Here is a 20682-nt window from a genome sequence, read left to right on the forward strand (position 1 = left end):
ACAACAACAATTGGAAGACATGGGCGTATGGACAACTATAATATAATAAAGTAATTGCTATGGTAGAAGTATGAGGAGCCCTGGTGGTGCAGTGGTTAAAGTGCTTGGTTGCTAACTGAAAGGCTGGCAGTTGAAACCCAGCAGCCACTCCGTGGGAGAAAGATGTGACAGTCTGCCTCCTATAAAGATTACGGAATTGGAAAGCCTATAGGGCAGTTTTACCATGTTCTATGAGTCAGAATCAACTCAACAGCAACAAGTTTGGTTTTCCGGTATGACAGAGGCTTGGTCCAAATAAAACAGGAGCACCTGGTAGAGGTAAGGAAATCAGGGAAGATGCAGCATCTGAGCCAGTCCTTAAATAGAAGTTCACCAAATTGGAATAAGAAAAGATAGGGGTGTTCTGGGGAGAATAGTGCATGAAAATGGAAATGCTATGAAATGCGCTGGTGTGTCTAGGAAAGGCCAGTAGAAAAATCTGGCTGACCCATAATTCTTAAGAGGAGAAGTACTGCGTAGTTCACATTTTTCTGAAGCACTTCATAATGGAATTTAATGATTGCCAACACTCCATAGGTGGGGGAAAAAATGACGGTCTCGTGGTATAGAAGTAAATAAGGAAAAAGAAAAGAGGTTTTAGGAATAAAAAGCGGTTTGCTCACCAGTTTTTGTTACCAAAGTATACTTTCTTATTTCACTTTATTTGTACTTTTAAGAATAAAATTTTGCGTCCTGTCTGTGTTTTTGTCTTGTTTCTTAACGAAACCAAATGATTAACTAGAATAAGTTAGAATTAGTTTTGTAACATCAGCCCCAGCTTGGGGATCTGATGAGACACTATATTACATGTAAAGAATTAGGAGTCTACTTTCCACTTCTTAGTTACACAAGAACATATTTGTTGGGATAAAACTTCTCGTGGTTTTTAAAAGTTCATCTTTGCAACCTCCCAAGAGCCTTCTCCAGGGTTTTAAAGTTTGTGACATGGATCATGGAAATGACTATGAACTAATAAATCACAGAGGGGAAAGATGTTTTAGAAATTTTTTAAGTAATTACATTGCTTCTCACCTGGCACATTCCAAGCATAAAAACTAAGGGGCTAAAGAAACCTAAAATTCACTCCAAGGCTGTAGGAAGTTGTCTGTACAGGACTGTGAATCCCAGACTCCTCCAAAGAACAGCGAGAAGGAAGAGGACCAGGCCAGTAAAAAAAGATTTCTTTACTAAGAAGCTCATTAAGAAAGTCCAGGCTATCTAAAAACAAGATCCAGTTGGTTTCTGTTTCCTTAACAATTATTTTTAACATAATAAAATATGTATACATATATGTATGTATAGAATTGTACTACAAGTTAGCATCATAGAACACTACACAACAAAATGTTCCCATTTGCAGATTTTTTCATGCAAACAGAACAAACAGAAAGCATCATATAGAGTCATAACCTGATTAGATGGCAACACTTGTTTCTTAGAATGAAACCTGCACAAGGAGAGGTAATTCACCAATTCACCAAAGACAATCACAGAGGAGAAAGAGGGTGAAAACCACTATGAAGTCAGTCAGGATAATAAATTGGGAAAACGTAACAATAAAATATATTTAATAATATGCCACGAACAGGGCCATAACGAAGATGAAACCAGCATAGAGCAGACCCCAGGATTGCCGAATGAGGGACCAAAGTGTCGTTTTCGTTTTTATCTTCAACTGAAAAGAAGGGCCTAAGAATGGATATTAGCATCATTCATTCATTCTCTCATGTAACAGTTATTCATAGACTCTTCTAGGATATGTAATTAGTACGTGATTATCTGGGAGAGAAGATATTCTTCATCTTAAAATCAATACAAAGAAAAACAAGAAAAAAAATATGAACATTGGAAGAAAAGTAGCCTTTCCAATCTGACAGGTTTGGACTCAGACTGTGTCTCTACTGCATACCAGCTTTGTGATCTCAGGCATTCTATGGAACTACTTGAAACTGCTTTTCCTCCTGTGGAAAACAGAAATGACACTAATCCGTGTTCAATGAGATGGTGAATGTGCAGGGCCTTTTCCTGGTACATGGCAATTCCCGAGCAAATATTTCTACCTATAGAGTTGCTATGAGTCGGAATTGACTCCATGGCAATGGTTTTTTTTTTTTTTTTTTTGGTTTATGTTCCACTTCTCTGGGGTAAAAACAGAAAAACAAATGACAGCAACAATAAAAAAAAAAAAAAGGCATGGGTTTCCATGGAATTAGGAAATCCTTCTTTATGGCTAATTATCATACCTCTCTCTTATCCCAAAAACTTTTACAATGAGGTTCACCTTTTTCCTGATATGGACAACAAATATCCTATGTACTTTAACCCCTTTCATATTCTGTTACTATAGAATGACCCTTGTTGCTATTTTTGAGTGCCACTGAGTTGATTCCAACTCATGACAGCCTCATGTGACAGAGCAGAACTGCCCTATAGAGTTTTCTTGGTTGTAATCTTTATAGAAGAACAGGTCTTTCTTCCACAGGACTGCTGGATGGGTTTGAACTACCAACCTTTCGGTTAGCAGCCAAGCTATTAACCATTGCACCACGAAAACCCATAACCCGTTGCCATTGAGTCGATTCTCATAGCGACCTTATAGGATATAATAGAATTGCCCCATAGGGTTTCCAAGGAGCGGCTCGGGGATTCAAACTGCCGACCTTTTGTCACATTTCCAATTATGTGCTTAGAACGTGAGTTCCACTTTTAGCATATATTGATATTTCTGGATGCTCTCCTCTTTCCCTCTCCAGCCCAGACTCTGTTTCAACTTGGTACTTTAAATGAATACACATACTATTTCCATAAATACATTTTAATATATCTGTTAGTTAACTTAGATTCTGCCTCTATAAATACAAATTTTTCAGAAATTTATTTATCTAACTCAATTTAAGGGCTTCTTTGTTAATTCTTTATATGTATTTCATTTATGCTGATCTGATGGTGGACGACTACAGAATTCCCTTTTCTCCATGAAGAAAACTTAATCTCCACTTTCCTTCTATGAAAACATGAGAGTGTTGAAACAGGAAACTTACCAGAGCTTTGGAGCTGGAAGGTTCTGTGCTTTTTTACAATGTAAAGAAGATCACATCAACGATAATTTTGACCCCTTGTGCACACGTGTGAGACTATCTCTAGATGTAGTGTCTGGAAGAGGCATGGCAGAGTTAGAGGGTACGGAAATTATATATATGTAAACCAAACCAAACCTACTGCCCTTGCAATGGTTCTGACTCATAGCAACCACACAGGGTTTCCAAGGCTGTAAATCTTCATGGAGCAGACTGCCACGTCTTTCTCCTGTGGAGTGGTTGGCGGGTTCAAACTGAAGACTTTTTGGTTAGCAGCCAAACGGTTTAACCATGTGCCACCACACCTCCTTTATATACATACACAGTTTTAAATATGTTGATGGTGGTGGGGTGTTTTGGAAAAGAATAGTGAGAATGGTTGCATGACTTGAGGAATGTAATCAATGTTTCTGAAGTGTACATATAGTAATTGTTGAGATGGTGAATGTTTTGTTATGTATCTTTGCACCACAATACCAAAAAAAAAAAAAAAAAACCCCAAAACACCAAACCTGTTGCCAAGTTGGTTCCGACTCATAGCAACCCTATAGAAGAGAGTAGAACTGCTTCATAGAGTTTCCGAGGAGCTCCTGGTGGATTCAAACTGCTGACCTTTTGATAAGCAGCCGTAGCACTTAACCACTATGCTACCAGGTTTTCCATTTCACCACAATAAGAATAAATAAATAAAATTGCTCTGGCGCATCAGGGTCTTAACCCTCTGTGGCTAAGAATGTTAGCTCTTCACCAATATACTGTTAAAAATGAGTGCCTGTTTATACTCCCACCTGAACTTTGTGAGAATTCACCCTTCCTACATCCACTCCAACGCTGGATATCACCATTCCCTGCCTAACAGGTCAATGTGTACAGTATTTCACGGCTGCCTGAGTTTGTATTCCTTTCCAAAGAGCTCAAGCATCTTTTCATTTAAATTCTTCTTTTGTGAATTGTCTTTTTGTATTTCTTGCCCATTTTTTCCATTTGACTTAAAAAAAAATGGTATTTGTAAGAGTTCTTCATAAATTCTGGATATCCCTTCCTAGGTTTTGCTGTTTCAGAACCCTTCTTTAGTCACATACCAGTTCTTTAACGTTCTTCACCTTCACTTAAAACTCCCGTACAACAAACAAATGATACATTTTCTTCTAATCAAATTTAACAATTTGTAGTGTATGACTGGTTTTTTGGCATGACCTGCTTCAGAAACACTTCCCTTAATGGAAGTCAAAATACACTCTTCCTTCTAATCGATCTGAAATTCTATTTGTCACAATTATTTCCTTAATCAACTGGGAGTTTATTTTTGTGAAGGCACAAGGGATCCTTCTTTTTTTTTCTTTCATTTATCAAGCTCATTTTCACAATGCCATTTACTTAATAGTTCTTTCTTTCCTCACTGACGTTTTATGCCCCCTCCCCTTTCATTTCCAGGCATGCTACTCTTTCCATTAATCTCTTTGTACACCCCTGCCACACTGTCTTAATTACAAGGGCTTTGTAAGAAGCCTCCACAAATGGCAGGATAGATCCTTCTCCTTACATCTTTCTTTAAAAAGTGCCCTGGACCATTGAGTTTATGTTGGTGGTGGTGGAATGTTTTGGAAAAGAGTAGTGAGAATGATTGTACAACTTGAGGAATGTAATTAATGTTTCTAAAGAGTACATGTAGTAATTGTTGAGATGGTGAATGCTTCGTTGTACATATTTCCACCACAATAAAAATAAATAAATAAAATTACTCTGGCTGAGTGGGGACTTAACCCTCTGTGGCTGAGAATGTTAGCTCTTCACCAAAACACATTTATTTTGTTCTTTATTATTCTCCCTTCTGCCCTTTTTTTTTTTTTTCCTGAACATATAGCTACACTCCATTTCACAGTTCTTTTGTAGTAAGCTGTGGCCATAAATTTGAGATCTTGCCAAGCAAATGTGATTAGTAGTGATGTGAACCAGTTCTGAGCCAAGGCTTTTAAGAACTGGGTGTGTCCAGTGTAGCCTCTTCCCCTGGATACCTAAGGAGATGGTAGAGCCAACAGATGGATAAGCCTAATGCCCTAAATCACCACTGGAGGAAGGACATCCACATAGCTACCTCGAACTCTTCTGTGAGGAAGAATAATCCTCTATTTTGTTTGCACCATTATACTATTTGGGGTTGACTTGCTATTGCAGTTTACACTGCCCTGACAAATACACCCTTCCACATGAATTTTGGAAACATTTCGATGAGTTCCATAACGAACCCTATTAATATTTCAGCATTCTTCCTTAAATTTTGGACATTCCTACGTAACCGTTACTAGTCTATCAAAGCCTGACACTATTTACTATCTCTATCCTCTTGACTTACTAGAAAGAAACTTCAACATACCTTAACTCTCTGCAGAATTTCCGATGACCATCGCCCTTGTTATTACTGTATGGAATTTTAGTTGTACTTTCTATGTTTAAGATCCGTAAGAACAAATATGGCAATCACGAGCTGATTATACTTTTTAATGGATTACACAGGCTACCAAGGGAAGGCTGTGATATTTTGGGACTTGTGCTTCAGGTGGATTTGAAGAGTCTCCTGCTGAACTAGGATTTGGATAGGCTTTCCCTCGAATTAAAAACCTATAACCTTTGTTTTATCTTCTTTAGCTCCTGTTATTGATCACCTGGGATAGCCAAAATAGTATGGATTATTAAATGAGTGATTATGTTTTCAGTAGTACACACATAGTAAGGAAAATGGGATGAGTGTACTTGGGTGGGAGAAAATGTGGATGGGGAGTAATGCGTTTATTGTTATTGTTCTGGAGTCTTGGTTAGGAGCAAGATTGGATATGCAGCTGTAATGGAATATGAGCCAGAGTATAACATCTTCCCGTTATCACCTTCCCTGATCAGGGCTGCTTATTGCCACAGAAGCCAGCTCCAGCCTCTGTACGTCGTGCACTTGTAGCAGTGCCACTCAAGGCGTGGTCCAGGGACCGAAGCCCTGGCTTCTGGTCACTGAAGAAATAGCAAAAAAAAACCCCAAAGATATGCTTTAGAAGGCTTTGTAGCAATTTAACATTTCTGCGACACTGCAGCACGTTTTTGCATTTAAAAAAACGTATGGGTCTGTAGATTAGAAATAAAAAATAAAATGGTGCCTTCACCACCAGTAGTGTGAGAACTACTGCTGTAGAATATTCTGGGAGGATGGAATCCTTCCAAAGGATCACAGTCTGCTGGAGTTGTGCGGGTGCTTGTTCAAACAGGGAAGTAGTGGCTACTGTGAAAAGGGGGTGTTGTCAATACAAACGCAGGTGATGTGGATGCACTTGGTATTTGGAAGGTTCAGTCACCCAACTCTTAGGAGCTTGAGCAACACTTGTAACTTCCAAGAATGTGATACAAAATGCTACTTCTGCTTTTGTGTGTGTGTATGTTTGTGCACGCTCATGATTTGAGTGTGGGTAGGTGGGTGGGAGGCAGATGGCACTGGGGAGGGAATTAGCAGTGCAGAGATGCAGCGATGTGTCAGGTGAATTTATATCTGGAGGTCTTTGAAAAGAGCCCTTTGAATCTGCAATCAGGAAATGGAAGTACAACATGATACCAGCCACCTCCCCTGGTAGAAGCAACAAATCACAGCCTTAGCACTCTCCCCCGGTAGCAAAAGGGCTTTTAGCTGGATGTGGGGGCGGGGGTTCTTAGATTAGTGCAGGAGTTTTTACACGCTTTTTATTGCAACAGGAGCACAAACTATCTCCCAGAAGGAGATGCTTCAGTGCAAAATCCATGCTCACATCTTTCCATAGCCCCAATAACCAATATTCCCCAAATATGGTTTGCTGGGCCTCTCCTGAAAACCATGGCAACTTGTTTCTTAATTGCATAAGGAAATCATTTGCTTAAGCTGAATGACCAAAAAAAAAAAAAAGTTCTTCTAGTAGAAGGAGCCCTGGTGGTGCAGTGGTTAAGGGCTATGGCTGCTAACCAAAAGGTCGGCAGTTCGAATCCACCAGCTGCTCCTTGGAAACCCTATGAGGCAGTGCTACCCTGTTCTATAGGGTCACTGTGAGTCAGAACTGACTCAACCACAATAGAGTTGGTTTGGTTTTGGTTCTAGCAGAAACATTGGTGTTCTGAGAAGGCTGCCAGGGGTATGACTTGAATAACTAGATTGAGACTTTTAGGCATGAAGTCAACAGCTCCCTCCTGGCCTCTGTCATTTGGCTTTTAGGTCCTGATATTTGAGGGAAGTGACCTCCTCCCTCTACACCATGTTGGCCAGAGACAGGACCCCACAGTTGTCATGAACTATTATATGGAGATAAGGAGTGGGTATGTCCCCGCCTGAAGTCCTCATCCCATTCATAGACAGGATTAAGCATGGGGAGGCACTATTTCCTAGAGATGAAGATGGGGAAAGGTGACCAGGGGCCAGTTCCAATGCGAGGCGTATCATCCAAGGCAACATCAGACAGCACTGCCAGAAGAAGAACCTACACGTGGCTGCTGAATGAGGCTGAGAGGTAAGTCTAAGTAGAAAGGAGACCAAGTAAAAGGACCAGAAGGCCCATGGGGTGACAATTGGAGGAGGGGAATACTATTCCACAAAAAAAATCATTACGACAGGGCTTCCAGGACCCCCATGGATTGTTCCTGTCAGTGTGAACACTTATAAGGGATTGTGCAGGATGATACAGGGTGAGCTGGAAGAGAAGGTGGTCTCCTTACTATGGAATCAGCCACCATCAACAGTAGCCTGGAGACCATTCTAATTCCAAACTCCTTAGATTTCTCATTGCAAACCAGCCCTTAAGTGTAAACCAGTTAACTTTGCTGCCGTCATTCCAAGACGTGTGCTCTTTAGATCCTGTGTGAATCAGAAGTAACAGCAACATGAACTTGTTATTACGATTTCAGTAGTTTGCTTCTAACTGTAAAGGTTTTGATTTTTCTCCTGCCATGCTATTAACGTCAGAAGAAAACCTTTACAATTCACCATGAGAGTGGGAAAATACTGCTTGTTACAAATTGTTCTGAACTGCACACTACATGGATTTAAAATAGTACCTTTGTAATGAAAAGTACATATTTCTCCTTTTGATGCAACACATTGTATCCAAAGAGTAAACGATACAGGAAAGCATCTTACATTTTAAAAATATAAGCCTGAGAGAGAAGCAGAGGCATTAAAAACATTGCTCTAAATGTTACTGTTGAAAAAATTTCAGTTAGAAAAACAGTGTATTCAAAATGCCTACAGATTACTGTGCAAGGAAAACAAAACATTCTGTGTATATATACACACATACATAAAATCTCACAACTTAAACTTGCCATTGGGTTCACAAGATTTTCTTAAGTTCTTCACGATGATGAATCCATTAGCAAATTTCAACTTATTCACATACTCACATTTTTGCCTTAACATAATAGTTGCAAAAATTGTTTTTAAAAGAATAGTTATTAACCCAACCCTTTTTCTTGTAGATTATAAATCACCAGATATTCAGAAGCATTTAACTATTTAAAAAATAATCTCTACAGACATGTTCGGCTTTTAGTATGTGGGATCTTATTTACAGTCGCCTGGTGGCATAGCGGTAAAGAGCTACAGCTGCTAACCGAAAGGTCAGCAGTTCTAACCAGGCGCTCCTTGGAAACCCTATGGGGCTGTTCTACTCTGTCCTATAGGCTCGCTATGAGTCAGAATCCACTCCACGACGAAGGGTTTTGTTTTGTTTTTTTAATAATTACCTGATGGCGCAGTAGTTAACTACAGTCAGGTCCAGCAGCTAACCAAAAAGTCAGCAGTTTGATTTCACCAGGCGCTCCTTGGAAACCCTATGGGGCCGTTCTACTCTGTCCTATAGGGTCGCTGTGAGTTGGAATTGACTTGATGGCAGTGGGTTTGGTTTTGGGGTTTTATACAAACAAAACGGAATACAGAAGACCTTATTTTGGGAACATACTAAGAGGGTAATCTAGAAGCTCAGTTTGTCCTCAGGTCTCATTACTGAGGTGGGCAGCCATCGCATGGCGATTGGCTGAGCCGCCATCTCCCCTCCATCAAGGCCCCAGTGCTGCTGTGCTGACCGGATGATGTCAGCATCTTTACAGGAGCTGTCCACCAATCCTGATGGACCACGCCCCTGGACACGCCCCCAACTACCCTGAAGAAGAGCCAACCTCTAGTCTGTTTCCTCACTGTATATAAACCCAATGCCTGCTCATTAGAGGGCCATCTTGGCGACACGGGTCCCAATGTGCTCCTTTGCCTGGCCAACCAAATAAAGTTTTTCTTCTTTTGCTTTCACCCACCGGTGCCGCAGTGTCACCTCGAGCAAGACCTGGAGGTCCAGTAACATTATATCTAGAGCAGTTCACATTTCTTCCTGGTTTCTACAAAATCTCTACATTATGCTATAACTGTTTGGCTGGTTTGAAAGTTCCCCTTAAGAGTGCCTTCTGAAGGGAGGTTATGATCTCAATGCCCCTGGCTTTCCAAATATTTGACCAAACATGTGACCACTCTCTTGGACTTGTGTTTTTGACTTTCAGCAAGTTCCTACGTACAGAAGTGCCAGCTGTACTTGGTTGGTTGGCTGGCTGAATCATATTATAAATAGCTGTCTTACAGAGGAAAACCAATACTTGTAACTTTACTTTTCTGTGCCTCAAGAGGAAGTGGGCAATTTCAAAACATAACACAACATCTTTAACAGAGAAAGTAAAGAGCTTAGTCAGAGAAAAGCCCTTTATTTTTACCCAGAGTTCTGGCCCTTCTGATTGACATGTTGATTCAGGTAATCTAATGAGGTTTGAACACTTTGAAAAGTGAATTCCTGACTCTATCCTGCTTTCCGTATTATTTTTTTCCTCCATTTGCTGTATTTCCGGAAATAGCATCACGCTCTAATTGTTCAATTTTTTAAAATATAGGAAGCCTCTTTTACTACCCTCTTCTGCTCAGTACCCCTTGCACCCAATCCATCAGCCCATTTTATCAACTTTAGTTTCAAAATATATCCCAATCCACTCACTGTCTCCATAGCCGCTGCTACCACCCTGTGCCAAGCCTCTATCATCTGCCAATTAGACTATTGCCATCACCTCCTAACTAATCACCCTGCACCCACAGTTAATAGCATACAATCAATTCTTCACTCAGAGGCAAGTGCCATCTTTTTAAAAAATGTGCATCTGATCACGTAATTCTCCCTTGCCTCCCTCTGGTGACTTCCCATTATATTTAGTTTAATGGTGTCCATTACCTGCCCCCTATCTATTTCTCCAGCATCGTCTCTAAACATTCAAACATGTTTCTGACTTGAGACCACTGTATGTGCTCTTCTCTTGGCCTGTCCAGCTCTCACCAAATTCCAACATGGCTGCTTTCTTCTTGTCATTGAGTTCTCAGTATATCTTCCACAAAGGACCTTTCTGATTAATCTACCCAATGTTGCCCTCCACCTTTTCTGTCACTCAATCACATTATGTTGTTTATCTTTACATAGCACTTTCCTCTATCTCAGGGTTTCTCAATCTCAATATTTTTGACATTTGGGGCCAGATAACTCTTTGCTGGGGAGGGAAACTACTGAGACAAAAGAAAGGAAACAACCATTGGAAGTTAGAAGGTCCAGGAACCAAGAAACTACAATATTGGATGGGTGGTCTATTTAAATGTTCAGCATCCAAGAATAATGTCAGGAGTGGTGGTAAAGAGAAGTATCACATGTGATTCAGATGCCAAAATATTTGAAAAATGAAGAGAAGTATTCAGGAGATTGGTAGATGACTTAAGAAATGAATGATATTGTCTCATCACAACCTTTAAAGCAACTTGTGTCTTTGAGAGAGGAAAAAGAAAAATAGCCTAGAAGTAACATGGTGGAACAAAGAGAGTATCTACTTCATCTTATATCCCTGTAATACTCATGGTGTGGGTTTACTATTTGAGAAGGTTGTAGGAGAAGCAGTGTCCTCCGCAAAGCACAAGATTTCCGGTGCAACAAGGTAAACAAGTTCTGGTTAAAGATATAATGGATTGACTGATGACGGATCGTTATTAGGTGCAAACCATGGGCGCCTTCTCACATTCCCTCATATCCCTCCTCCTTTTTCTTGATCTTTAAAAAAAAAAAAAAAAGGAAGAAAAAGAACAGTTTTATTGGTAAAATCTAAATACCATACAATTCACTCATGTAAAGTGTACAATTCCATGGTTTTTCATTTATTGACTGAGTTGTGAAACAAGCACTACAATCTAATTTTAGAACCTTTTCATCACTCCAAATAGAAACCCCAAGCCCATTAGCAGCCACTCTACATCCATACCCCCATCTTCAAAGTCAGCCCCAGCCCACTGAGTCCTCCTTGGGTTTCAAATTTCTGACTTCTGCTACCAACCAGATTTCTGAAAGCTCTCTCTGTTTAAGAGCTCATGTGATTTGATCAAACCCACTCAGATAATCTTTCTATCTTAAGGTCAAACGTTCCATACAACGTAATACCATCATGGTAGTGATATCACATCATATTAACAGGCTCAGAATATTAGGGAAGAACGTTTGTTTCCTTTGGTAGATCATTTCAGAAATTCTGCCTACCACAGTGATCATTAAGAATAAAAATAATTATTTGCAGGGTTTTTGTGACACCTGAATAAAATAATCAATATATGCACAGAATCTGCAAATATATGTGTACTCTTGTCGTATTAAAATGAGAATACTATTGCCATTACTGTACCACGCTTCTGAAATTATTGCGGATCTGAAATTCTATGTGACTCAAATTTACTATTTCTTTTTACAGGACTGTTAGGTATAAATCCTCTACTTAACAAACTCTCACTGAGAAAATTGCATGCTTGTTCATTTCTTAGTTTGGGGGACATATTTTCAGAAGGCAAAAATAATCTGTCTGTGATGGTTAAGGTTGTGTGTCAACTTGGCTGGGCCATGATTCTCAGAGGTTTGGCAGTTATGTAATGATGTAATTTGGCAGTTATGTAATGACATAGTTGTCGTTCATTTTGTCATATAATGTTGTCACCTTCATGATATGATCCCATGTGATCAGACAATCAGTTGTAAGGGGAGTTTCCTCAGGGGGTGTGGCCTGCATCCAATATATATGGACGTTCTGGCAAAGATCACTGGCTTCTGCTCCTTCTGGAGCCTGCATCTGGCTCGTCGATATCTGACCTCAGATTCTTGGGACTTGAGTCAGTGGCCTGCCTTATTGCCTGCCGATCTTGGGATTTGTCAGCCTCTACAGCCTATGAGCCAGCAGCCTGCCAGCTGACCTGCTGATCTTGGGTTCGTCAGCCCCTGCAGCTACATAAATCAGGAGAAGCCTCCAGCCTGATGTCTGACCCACAGATTTGGGACTTGCAAGCCTTTATAACTGCATGAGCCACATATATATATATACACACACACACACACACACACACACACATATGCTTCACTGGTTTGCTTCTCTCTAGAGAACCCAGCCTACAAATGTATCCCTTGGCTAATTCCCAGAATATCACACGTCAACATTTTCTTATTGAAAAGTGCACACTAAAGTCCTGAGTCTAGAAGATCATTAGTGCAGTAGGATAAAGACTTAGAAAGCCATGTCCTGTTTAAGAAGCAAGCCTCACATATAACTATAACAGCAGAGCCTTTGGCACTTTGGCTCATTACAAGGAGTACTACTCTACTAATAACGTAAGTAAAGCACACTATAGTTTTCAACATCTTTATTTGTAACAACACATTTGTGTCTCATGAAAATCAAGTGAGTCAGTAGGTCCAGTATTAATGTCTCCTTCTTAAAATAAGGATTTTGGAGCTCTTCTAGAGTAAATAATTTGCCCAAGGTCATATATGAATATTCTAAATGTTGACAGTGGTATTTTCATAAACTACGAAGATACAAAATTTCATAAACTAGGACAATGTAGATTTTAGTTGTAGAAGCAACTAAAATCAAAGTGAAGGTCCTCACACATCTTCCTTCCTATGTTCAATTAGCTAGAAACCATAACAAGAACTTACCTAAATAAGAGTGTCCAATTATCTTGTGATTATTTTAAGGTTTCACATTTACAGGGTTCTTAGTTGGATAAAATAGGATGCAATATATATATATATATATAAAAACCCCAACCAAACCCGGAGCCGTCGAGTTGATTCTGACTCACAGCGACCCTATAGGACTGAGTAGGACTGCCCCATAGAGTTTCCAAGGATCGCCTGGCAGATTTGAACTGCCGACCTCTTGGTTAGCAGCTGTAGCACTTAACCACTATGCCACCAGGGTTTCCACAACATATATAGATATAGGAAATTAAGAATGATAAAGTTTTAGTGCTTTGCCTAATAGTAGACCCTTGCATCTAAAGAAAACATATAAAATCAGAAATATGTTTCAAGATTTAATGTTGGCTATGTATTTTGTATTTTAGAATTTTTATCAACTTGACCATTCAAATTCTTACTGCAATTATTTATGTCAACAAGTTTCAATTTTCCATTATAGACCCAACAGACAAAACACAAACTTGACATCTAAAACCTAAAAAAATGACAGAAAAGGAAGATCAGTGAATCAAGGAAAACTTAAAAAAAAATAAGTGAATGACAAAAAGCAAGTACTGTGTTGCCGTGTGATCAATTGACTCTTCCCAAAACCTGCACATGTCTTCATTTGCACGTTGCCTAACCAAAAAAGGTAAGAAAGCATTCAATATTTTGAAGCTCAGAGAAAATTCAACCAACTCTGTATCATCCTCAGAGATATAAACAATTCTATAGTAAATGTTTTTGTAAATGTTATGCTGTATAGAACATGGTCAGTCAGTTACAGACACAGAGGCTACACCGTCTGCCTTAATCCCATACCCTATCATGGCTCTCACTGACTTTATCCCAACCCTTTCTCCTTCCACTATAATTAATATTACTGAGTAGACTATGATAAGAATTTCAAAAGTATTTTGTACCATATCTGAGATAAGGTATATTAATGCTATAAAATATTGTCTTAAAAAAAACTCTTAGGCTTAAACAGCATCATTGAGTGTTTGGGGTCTTTAAGGCTCTTCCTGGGGGAGAAGCTTCCACTTCACTGAGGGATCAAGTTCTTCATCAAAACCATCTAGTTCCTGCTCCTTGGAGAGTTCCAGGAAAATCTGAAAGGGGTGAAAGGAATAGAGAAGGCTGTCACGTGATCTCCTGTAGCTCCAAGTGAGTGGGAAGAAGATGCTTTCTGATCCATTACAGCCATGTGGCTGATAGAATGTAACTAAACTGACCCACCTGCTCCAGGGTGGACTGAGACAGGCTGTACTCCTCCAGGTTGAATCTCTGCTTCACTACACAAGGATGAACTTATGTTAGAGGTTCATATAATTTCTATTCAAACAGTTTTACCAAGTCATGTACAAAAAATAAATACAAGTAGATCTTAAATATAACAGATAAGGTAATAAATATTCTTTGACCAAATATGAGAATGCAAAATCACCCTATCGTCATATATATATATATATGTAAATCCAAACCCACTGCAGTTGCATCAATTCCGACTCATAGTGACCCTATAGGACAGGGTAGAACTGCCCCATTGGGTTTCCAAGGAGGACTGGTGGATTCGAACTGCCAACCTTTTGGTTAGCAGCCAAGCTCTTAACCACTGAGCCACCACGGCTCCAAGAAAGGATCATCTACGTATTTTTAAGGGCTCCACAGTCATATAACATGTGGAAATACTCTCCCATTATCCTAGAGTTCCAGTAGAGACGCCATTAAGAGTGGGAAACAACATAAGGGGTTCCAGACCACCTATGCGGGATGAGCTAAGAGATGGTGCCCTCTGTGCTGAAAAATTACCATGTGCCCTTCCACGTGGTCCTACTTCTTCTCTATCCTGTTTTCTGTACTCACAACTGACTTAAACGGTTCCTCCTGGTAGGATCTACCACCAAAGAGCCTAGCAGGAGGGACAGAGAAGTGGTGGGTTCAAGGCATTTATTCCTTTCACTGACTCCCTGAGACCGGCTGTGTCCCTGGATTGAAGGTCCTGTTTCTCTCTGGTGGCAATTTCTATATGACTCTACTCCCAGGTTCCAGTCAGTGCTTCCTTTCTTAAACCCTTCAAACTGAGGAATGGTTACAGCCTGCCTCCGGTAATTACACTGTTCCTTGTACCTTTGCAAACAGTTCCTTTATAAACAAAACTTCCTTGAATTATCCTATTTTGAGTTTACCATCTGTTACCAATTTGCCCTATGACTCAGACCACTCTCTCTCTCTCTCTTTTTTTTTAATTGTGCTTTAAGTGAAAGTTTACAAATCCAGTCAGTCTCTCATACAAAAACTTATATACACCTTGATATATACTCCTAGGTGGTCTCGCCCTAATGAGACAGCACATTCCTTCTCTCCATCCTGTATTCCCGTGTCCATTCAGCCAGCTTCTATCCCCCTATGCCTTCTCATCTCCCCTCCAGACAGGCACTGCCCACATAGTCTCATGTGTCTACTTGTGCCAAGAAGCTCACTCCTCACCAATATCAATTTCTGTCTTATAGTTCAGTCCAATCCCTGTCTGAAAAGTTGGCTTCAGGAATGGTTCCAGTTTTGGGCTAACAGAAGGTCCAGGGACCATGACCTTCAGGATCCCTCTAGTCTCAGTCAGACCATTAAGTCTGTTCTTTTTATAAGAATTTGAGGTCTGTATCCCACTTTTTTTTTTTTTTTATCCCACTGTTCTGCTCCATCAGGGATTTTTAGTTGTGTTCCCGGTCGGGGCAGTCATCAGTTATAGCCAGGCACCATCTAGTTCTTCTGGTCTCAGACTGGTGTAGTTTCTGGTTTAAGTGACCATTTCTGTCTCTTGGGCTCATCTTTACCTTATGTCTTTGGCGTTCTTCATTCTCCTTTGCTCCATGTAGGTTGAGGCCAATTGATGCATCTTAGATGGCTGCTTGCTAGCATTTAAGACCCCAGACGCCACTCACAAAAGTGGGATGCAGAATGTTTTCTTAATACATTTTGTTACGCCAATTGACCTAGATGTCCCCTGAAACCATGGCGACCACTTGCTTGTAGGTAGGTACATAAGAGGAGGGAAATAATGAATTGAAAGGTAAGACTGGAGAGCAAAGGCTTCTTTTAGAGAGAAAGTTGAGGCATTTCCTTTCTCCTGTCTGTGGACAGGGAATGTGGTGGGGTTGGCCTGCAATTTTTGGACATGGGGATTGGCCCATAACTCATGTCTGGAAAAATGCAAGGAAGAAATACTGCAGATGGCTGGCTTCCCTGTATGCTCAGAATTTGGGGAAGCAAAAGATGCTTGTGTGCCTCTTATGGCCTTCAAAGGGGACAAACCTCAAGGGGACTGCCTGGCAGGGAAAGGTGATTCCAAGTATGGGGTCTAAGGGCTGCAAATTGGTTACAAATGTCCAAGAGGAGGAGGCATCACCCACACCAACCCAAGGAGCTGAAGTTAGAGGTTACAGATGAGAAGACAGAGGGGTCATCAAGGAACCTGCAAACACGCCTCATGAAAGAATGATGCAGCAATTGTCCATCTCAACACAGGAGGCCATGAAGCCATATCACACCTCTAGTGAGCAAGTCAGACTTTGCTACCATATTATCTCTCCTCCCTTCCTCCCCTAAGGAGCCCTGGTGGTGCAGTGGTTAAGCAATCGACTGCTAACCAAAAGGTCACCAGTTCAAACCCACCAGCTGCTCCACGGAAGAAAGATGTGGCAGTCCACTTCTGTAAAGGTTACAGCCTTAGAAATCCTGTGGGGCAGTTCTACCCTTCCCTGCAGGGTTCCTGTGAGTCAGAATTGGCTAGACAGCAGTGGGTTTGGTTTGGGTTTAGAGACACCCAAACATCAGTTTATGAGTAGGGCAGGAATAGGGTAAGGAGACGGAGAAAGTGGCCATGTGCTCTTTCTCTAACTGCAGGTCTCCAAGCCTAAGGCAGATCTGACCTGGAGGTAGCATGTGATGGGGGAGACTTGCTGGAGCTCACATTGTCCAGCAGTAATCTGGTAGTACAGAAGAATGAATTTATGTAGCAAGACTCACGGGGTGTGCATTGTGCTTGCAGGCTACGGAGCCCACCTCATTTGATAAATGCACTGCTGCTGAGAATTTCACTGTGTCTAAACAACATTTGGAGAAAAAAATGCTAGTTTATGTTTCCATATTTCACACTTTGTGCAATCTTCACCTAGTGCAACAGAAAACAGTGATAAAAAGGTTTTCTTTTGTTTCCCCTAAATGACAACCACAGTTTTAGCAAATTAAGGACAACGGAAGGAATTTGAAGTGAGAGGGAATATTTTTGAAAGGGAAACATTGAAAGGCTTTTTGAGAAAAGGCTCCATGGTATTTTAGGAAGACAGCCTTCCTAGAACATCTCCCTCCCTGTCCCTAATAGGTTATAAAGTGCTGCCTCTTGATCAGAGTCCATTGAGAATCCGTCCCACTGCAATGATGCAGCAGTCTGCAAGGAGAACTGACCACTAGGTCAGCCTGGTCAATGCAGAAAATGACCACACAGACAACAGAGTAAGGGGGAGCAGCAGGACTAGAGACTGAAAAGAAAACGTATCTGGGGTGACCTTAACCCTGTCACAAGGAGTCAGAGAAGACTATCTTTAAGAACTAGGGTCTCTGATTAGGGGCAAATGAGAAACAAGAAAGTAGGGATCAAAAGAGGCACGGGGTGGACTCTCAGCTTATCAGCGTTCATGCGCTAACATGGCAGGTGAAAATTAAGTCCATGATCAGTCAGTGCAGTATGCAAAGACCAAAATCCAAAAGCCTAAAGAGAATGATGGCTTAGCCCACCTGAACAGAGAGAAACCTCCTTATCGGCAGTCTAATACTATAAAAAGTACATAGTGACAAAAATAAATTTTTATTGTTTTTGTTTCTATAATTTTGTAAATATTCAGTACCCCAAATGCCAGTGCAGTGGTTTCTTCTCTCCAGAGCCTCATTCAGTTATAATAAGGTTTCTCAATCTCAGCACTACTGACTTTCGGGATTGGATAATTCTTTGTTGCGGGGGGTTGACCTATGCATTGTAGGATGTTTAGCAGCAACCCTGGCCTCTGGCCACTAAAGGCCAGTAGCATACCCCACCCCCACCTCCTGCAGTTGTGACAAGCAAAAATATCTCCAGACATTGCCAAATTATCTGTGGTTGAGGACCCCTGAATTAGAAGTCTTAACAATTAACTTATTACATAATATTGCAACTGTGTCCCTGTATTGATCATACTGGTTTCATTTAAGGTTTGAATTCATCTGTCTGCCAGAGTCTTCTTTCAAAGCAGTCACTCTTACCTGTCTCTAATTTGAAGAAAGCCTGGGATAAAGGCTGCACGTCCTCCACCGGCAACTTATAGACCATCAGGGAGGAGTACCTGGGAGGAGAAAGAGAGTGAGGCTGACCTCTGGGTTTCAAGGTCAAAACCACTGATGGATGCATATCTGAAAAAAGAGCAATGCTCTCATTAATGATTAGTTTAAACATATGTATCTGTATGGTGTTGGAGACAAATATAATATGAGTGCTCTTTAATAACTGGAAATCAATTTACTGAAAGGGAAATTGGAGGACAAAGGCAAGAACACTGATAGTGGCTAAGTCTCAAGAAAGGAAAAGGCAGAATTACTTATCACCCTTCATTCTCAGTGAGAAGAGAGCTTTAAGTAAAAGCAGATGAATGAATAAACAAAATGTGGTATAGCCATACAATGAAATGTTAAAAAAAAAAACAAAAAACAGTTTGCATTCAAGTCAATTCCAACTCCTATTGACCCTATAGGACAGAGTAGAACTGCCCCATAGGGTTTCCAAGGCTGTAAATCTTTACAGAAGCAGACTGCCACGTCTTTCTCCCATGGAGCAGCCAGTGGGCTCGAATCACCAACTTTTTGGTTAGCAGCTGAGCGCTTAACCACTGTGCCACCAGGGCTCCTGATGACACATTATGCAGCCATGAAAAGGAATGAAGTTCTGATACATGCTACGATGTGGATGAACTTTGCAGATACTATGCTAACTGAAATAAGTCAGACAGAAAAAGACAAATAGTGTACGATTCCACTTACTTGAAATACGTAGGACAGGCAAATGCATAGAGACAGAAAGTAGAATAGAGGCTACCAGGGAGTAGAAGGAGGGAGTAATGGGGAGTTATTGTTTGACGGGTATAGAATTTCTATTTGGGGTGATATGAAAGATCTGGAAATAGATAATACTGATTGTTAAACAACATTGTGAATGTACTTAAAGCCACTGAATTGTACACTCAAAAATGATTAAAATGGTAAAGTTTATGTTACGTACATTTTATCAGAATAAAAAAAAAAAAAAGAACTTGATTCACCTCCTAACTCCATCACTAGTCATTTGGCCTTACCTATTTTTTTTTTTTAACCTACCTGAGGAAACCCTGGTGGCATAGTGCTTAAGAGCTACGGCCGCTAACCAAAAGGTCGGCAGTTCGAATCCATCAGGTGCTCCTGGGAAACTCTATGGGGCAGTTCTATCCTGTCCTATAGAGTCAACTATGAGTTGGAATCTACTTGACGGCAATGGGTTTGTTTTTTTTTTAACCTACCTGAGCCTCAAGTGCTGATATCGATAACAAAAATGATAAGAGACAGCATTGTCTGAGTTTTGATGCCTGAGACTGGGGCATGGGTGGTTTTTTTAATGGGGATGGTTTTACCCTGTAGGAACGGCCTCTGGGAGCACTAATTGAGGCCACAGGAGTGAAGTACCAATGTCTAGAGGCCTCACAAATGTTCATTCTCTTACTAAAATCAGCTTCTAAATCAGCGCTTCGCTCTCTTGCCTCTATCCTGTGCTATTCCATGGAATTGGGCCTTTCTTTAGGAGTTAAAGTACTCACAATTACCATAGTTTAAAAAAAAAAAGTAATGAGGGAATAAGGCTTATCTTTTTTGTCACCATGCCAAAAAAACAAAACAACGCCTTTGTTTACCTCTCCTGCCGAGCAGCCTGGGGGAAGAGCCTCAGAATCTCTGCATGGAGGGGCTCCACCTGTGAGGGGGGCTTCACCTTCAACTCCAGCAGGTAATCTTTACCAAACTTGCTTTTCAGGTGTTGGATGGAACCGATACATCTGGGGCAGGAGGAGGAAGAAGCCATAGCAGAAAGGAGAACAAGACGTAGAATACAAGACCTGGGACCCATGATCCGCCGCTAACGTGGCCTACAGGTCCTCACTGTTAGCAGTAGCTTCTGCAGACCCCAGTGACCTCTCCGTCTCTATAGAGAAACTCTCCCCATCCTGCTCCCTGGGGACCCAGGGCAGTTCTGGATGGGCACCCACCTGAGCCTCCCAGACAGCATGATGGCCACGCGGTCACACACAGCCTCGGCCTCGGCCATGTAGTGTGTGGTCAGGAGGGCGCCCTGCTCCGTGTTTCTGATGGTGGCCCGGATCGCCTGCCTGAATTTAGGTTTAGGGAAAATGCCAATCAAAGAAAATGCTCAAGGGGTTCTGGAAATATATATA

The 20682-nt window shown here is 40.9% G+C and overlaps 1 protein-coding gene across 5 annotated transcripts in view; it reads right to left on the bottom strand.

Annotated features, from left to right (window-relative positions):
• Positions 1-12859: 12859 nt before the first annotated feature.
• The window catches only part of ABCA9 (ATP binding cassette subfamily A member 9), a 78947-nt gene continuing 71124 nt past the window's right edge, over positions 12860-20682 (bottom strand). For all 5 annotated transcript variants that reach the window (XM_049859328.1, XM_049859327.1, XM_049859329.1 and 2 more), the window contains 5 exons: positions 20497-20616; positions 20146-20286; positions 18476-18555; positions 14420-14475; positions 12860-14292 (listed from right to left, as the gene is read on the bottom strand). In XM_049859328.1, coding sequence (XP_049715285.1) covers positions 14194-14292; positions 14420-14475; positions 18476-18555; positions 20146-20286; positions 20497-20616 — 496 coding nt within the window. In that variant the 3' untranslated portion in view covers positions 12860-14193. The remainder of the gene's footprint in view (positions 14293-14419; positions 14476-18475; positions 18556-20145; positions 20287-20496; positions 20617-20682) is intronic.

The sequence above is a fragment of the Elephas maximus genome, chromosome 19, assembly GCF_024166365.1.
Source record: "Elephas maximus indicus isolate mEleMax1 chromosome 19, mEleMax1 primary haplotype, whole genome shotgun sequence".
Classification (NCBI taxonomy): domain Eukaryota; kingdom Metazoa; phylum Chordata; class Mammalia; order Proboscidea; family Elephantidae; genus Elephas; species Elephas maximus.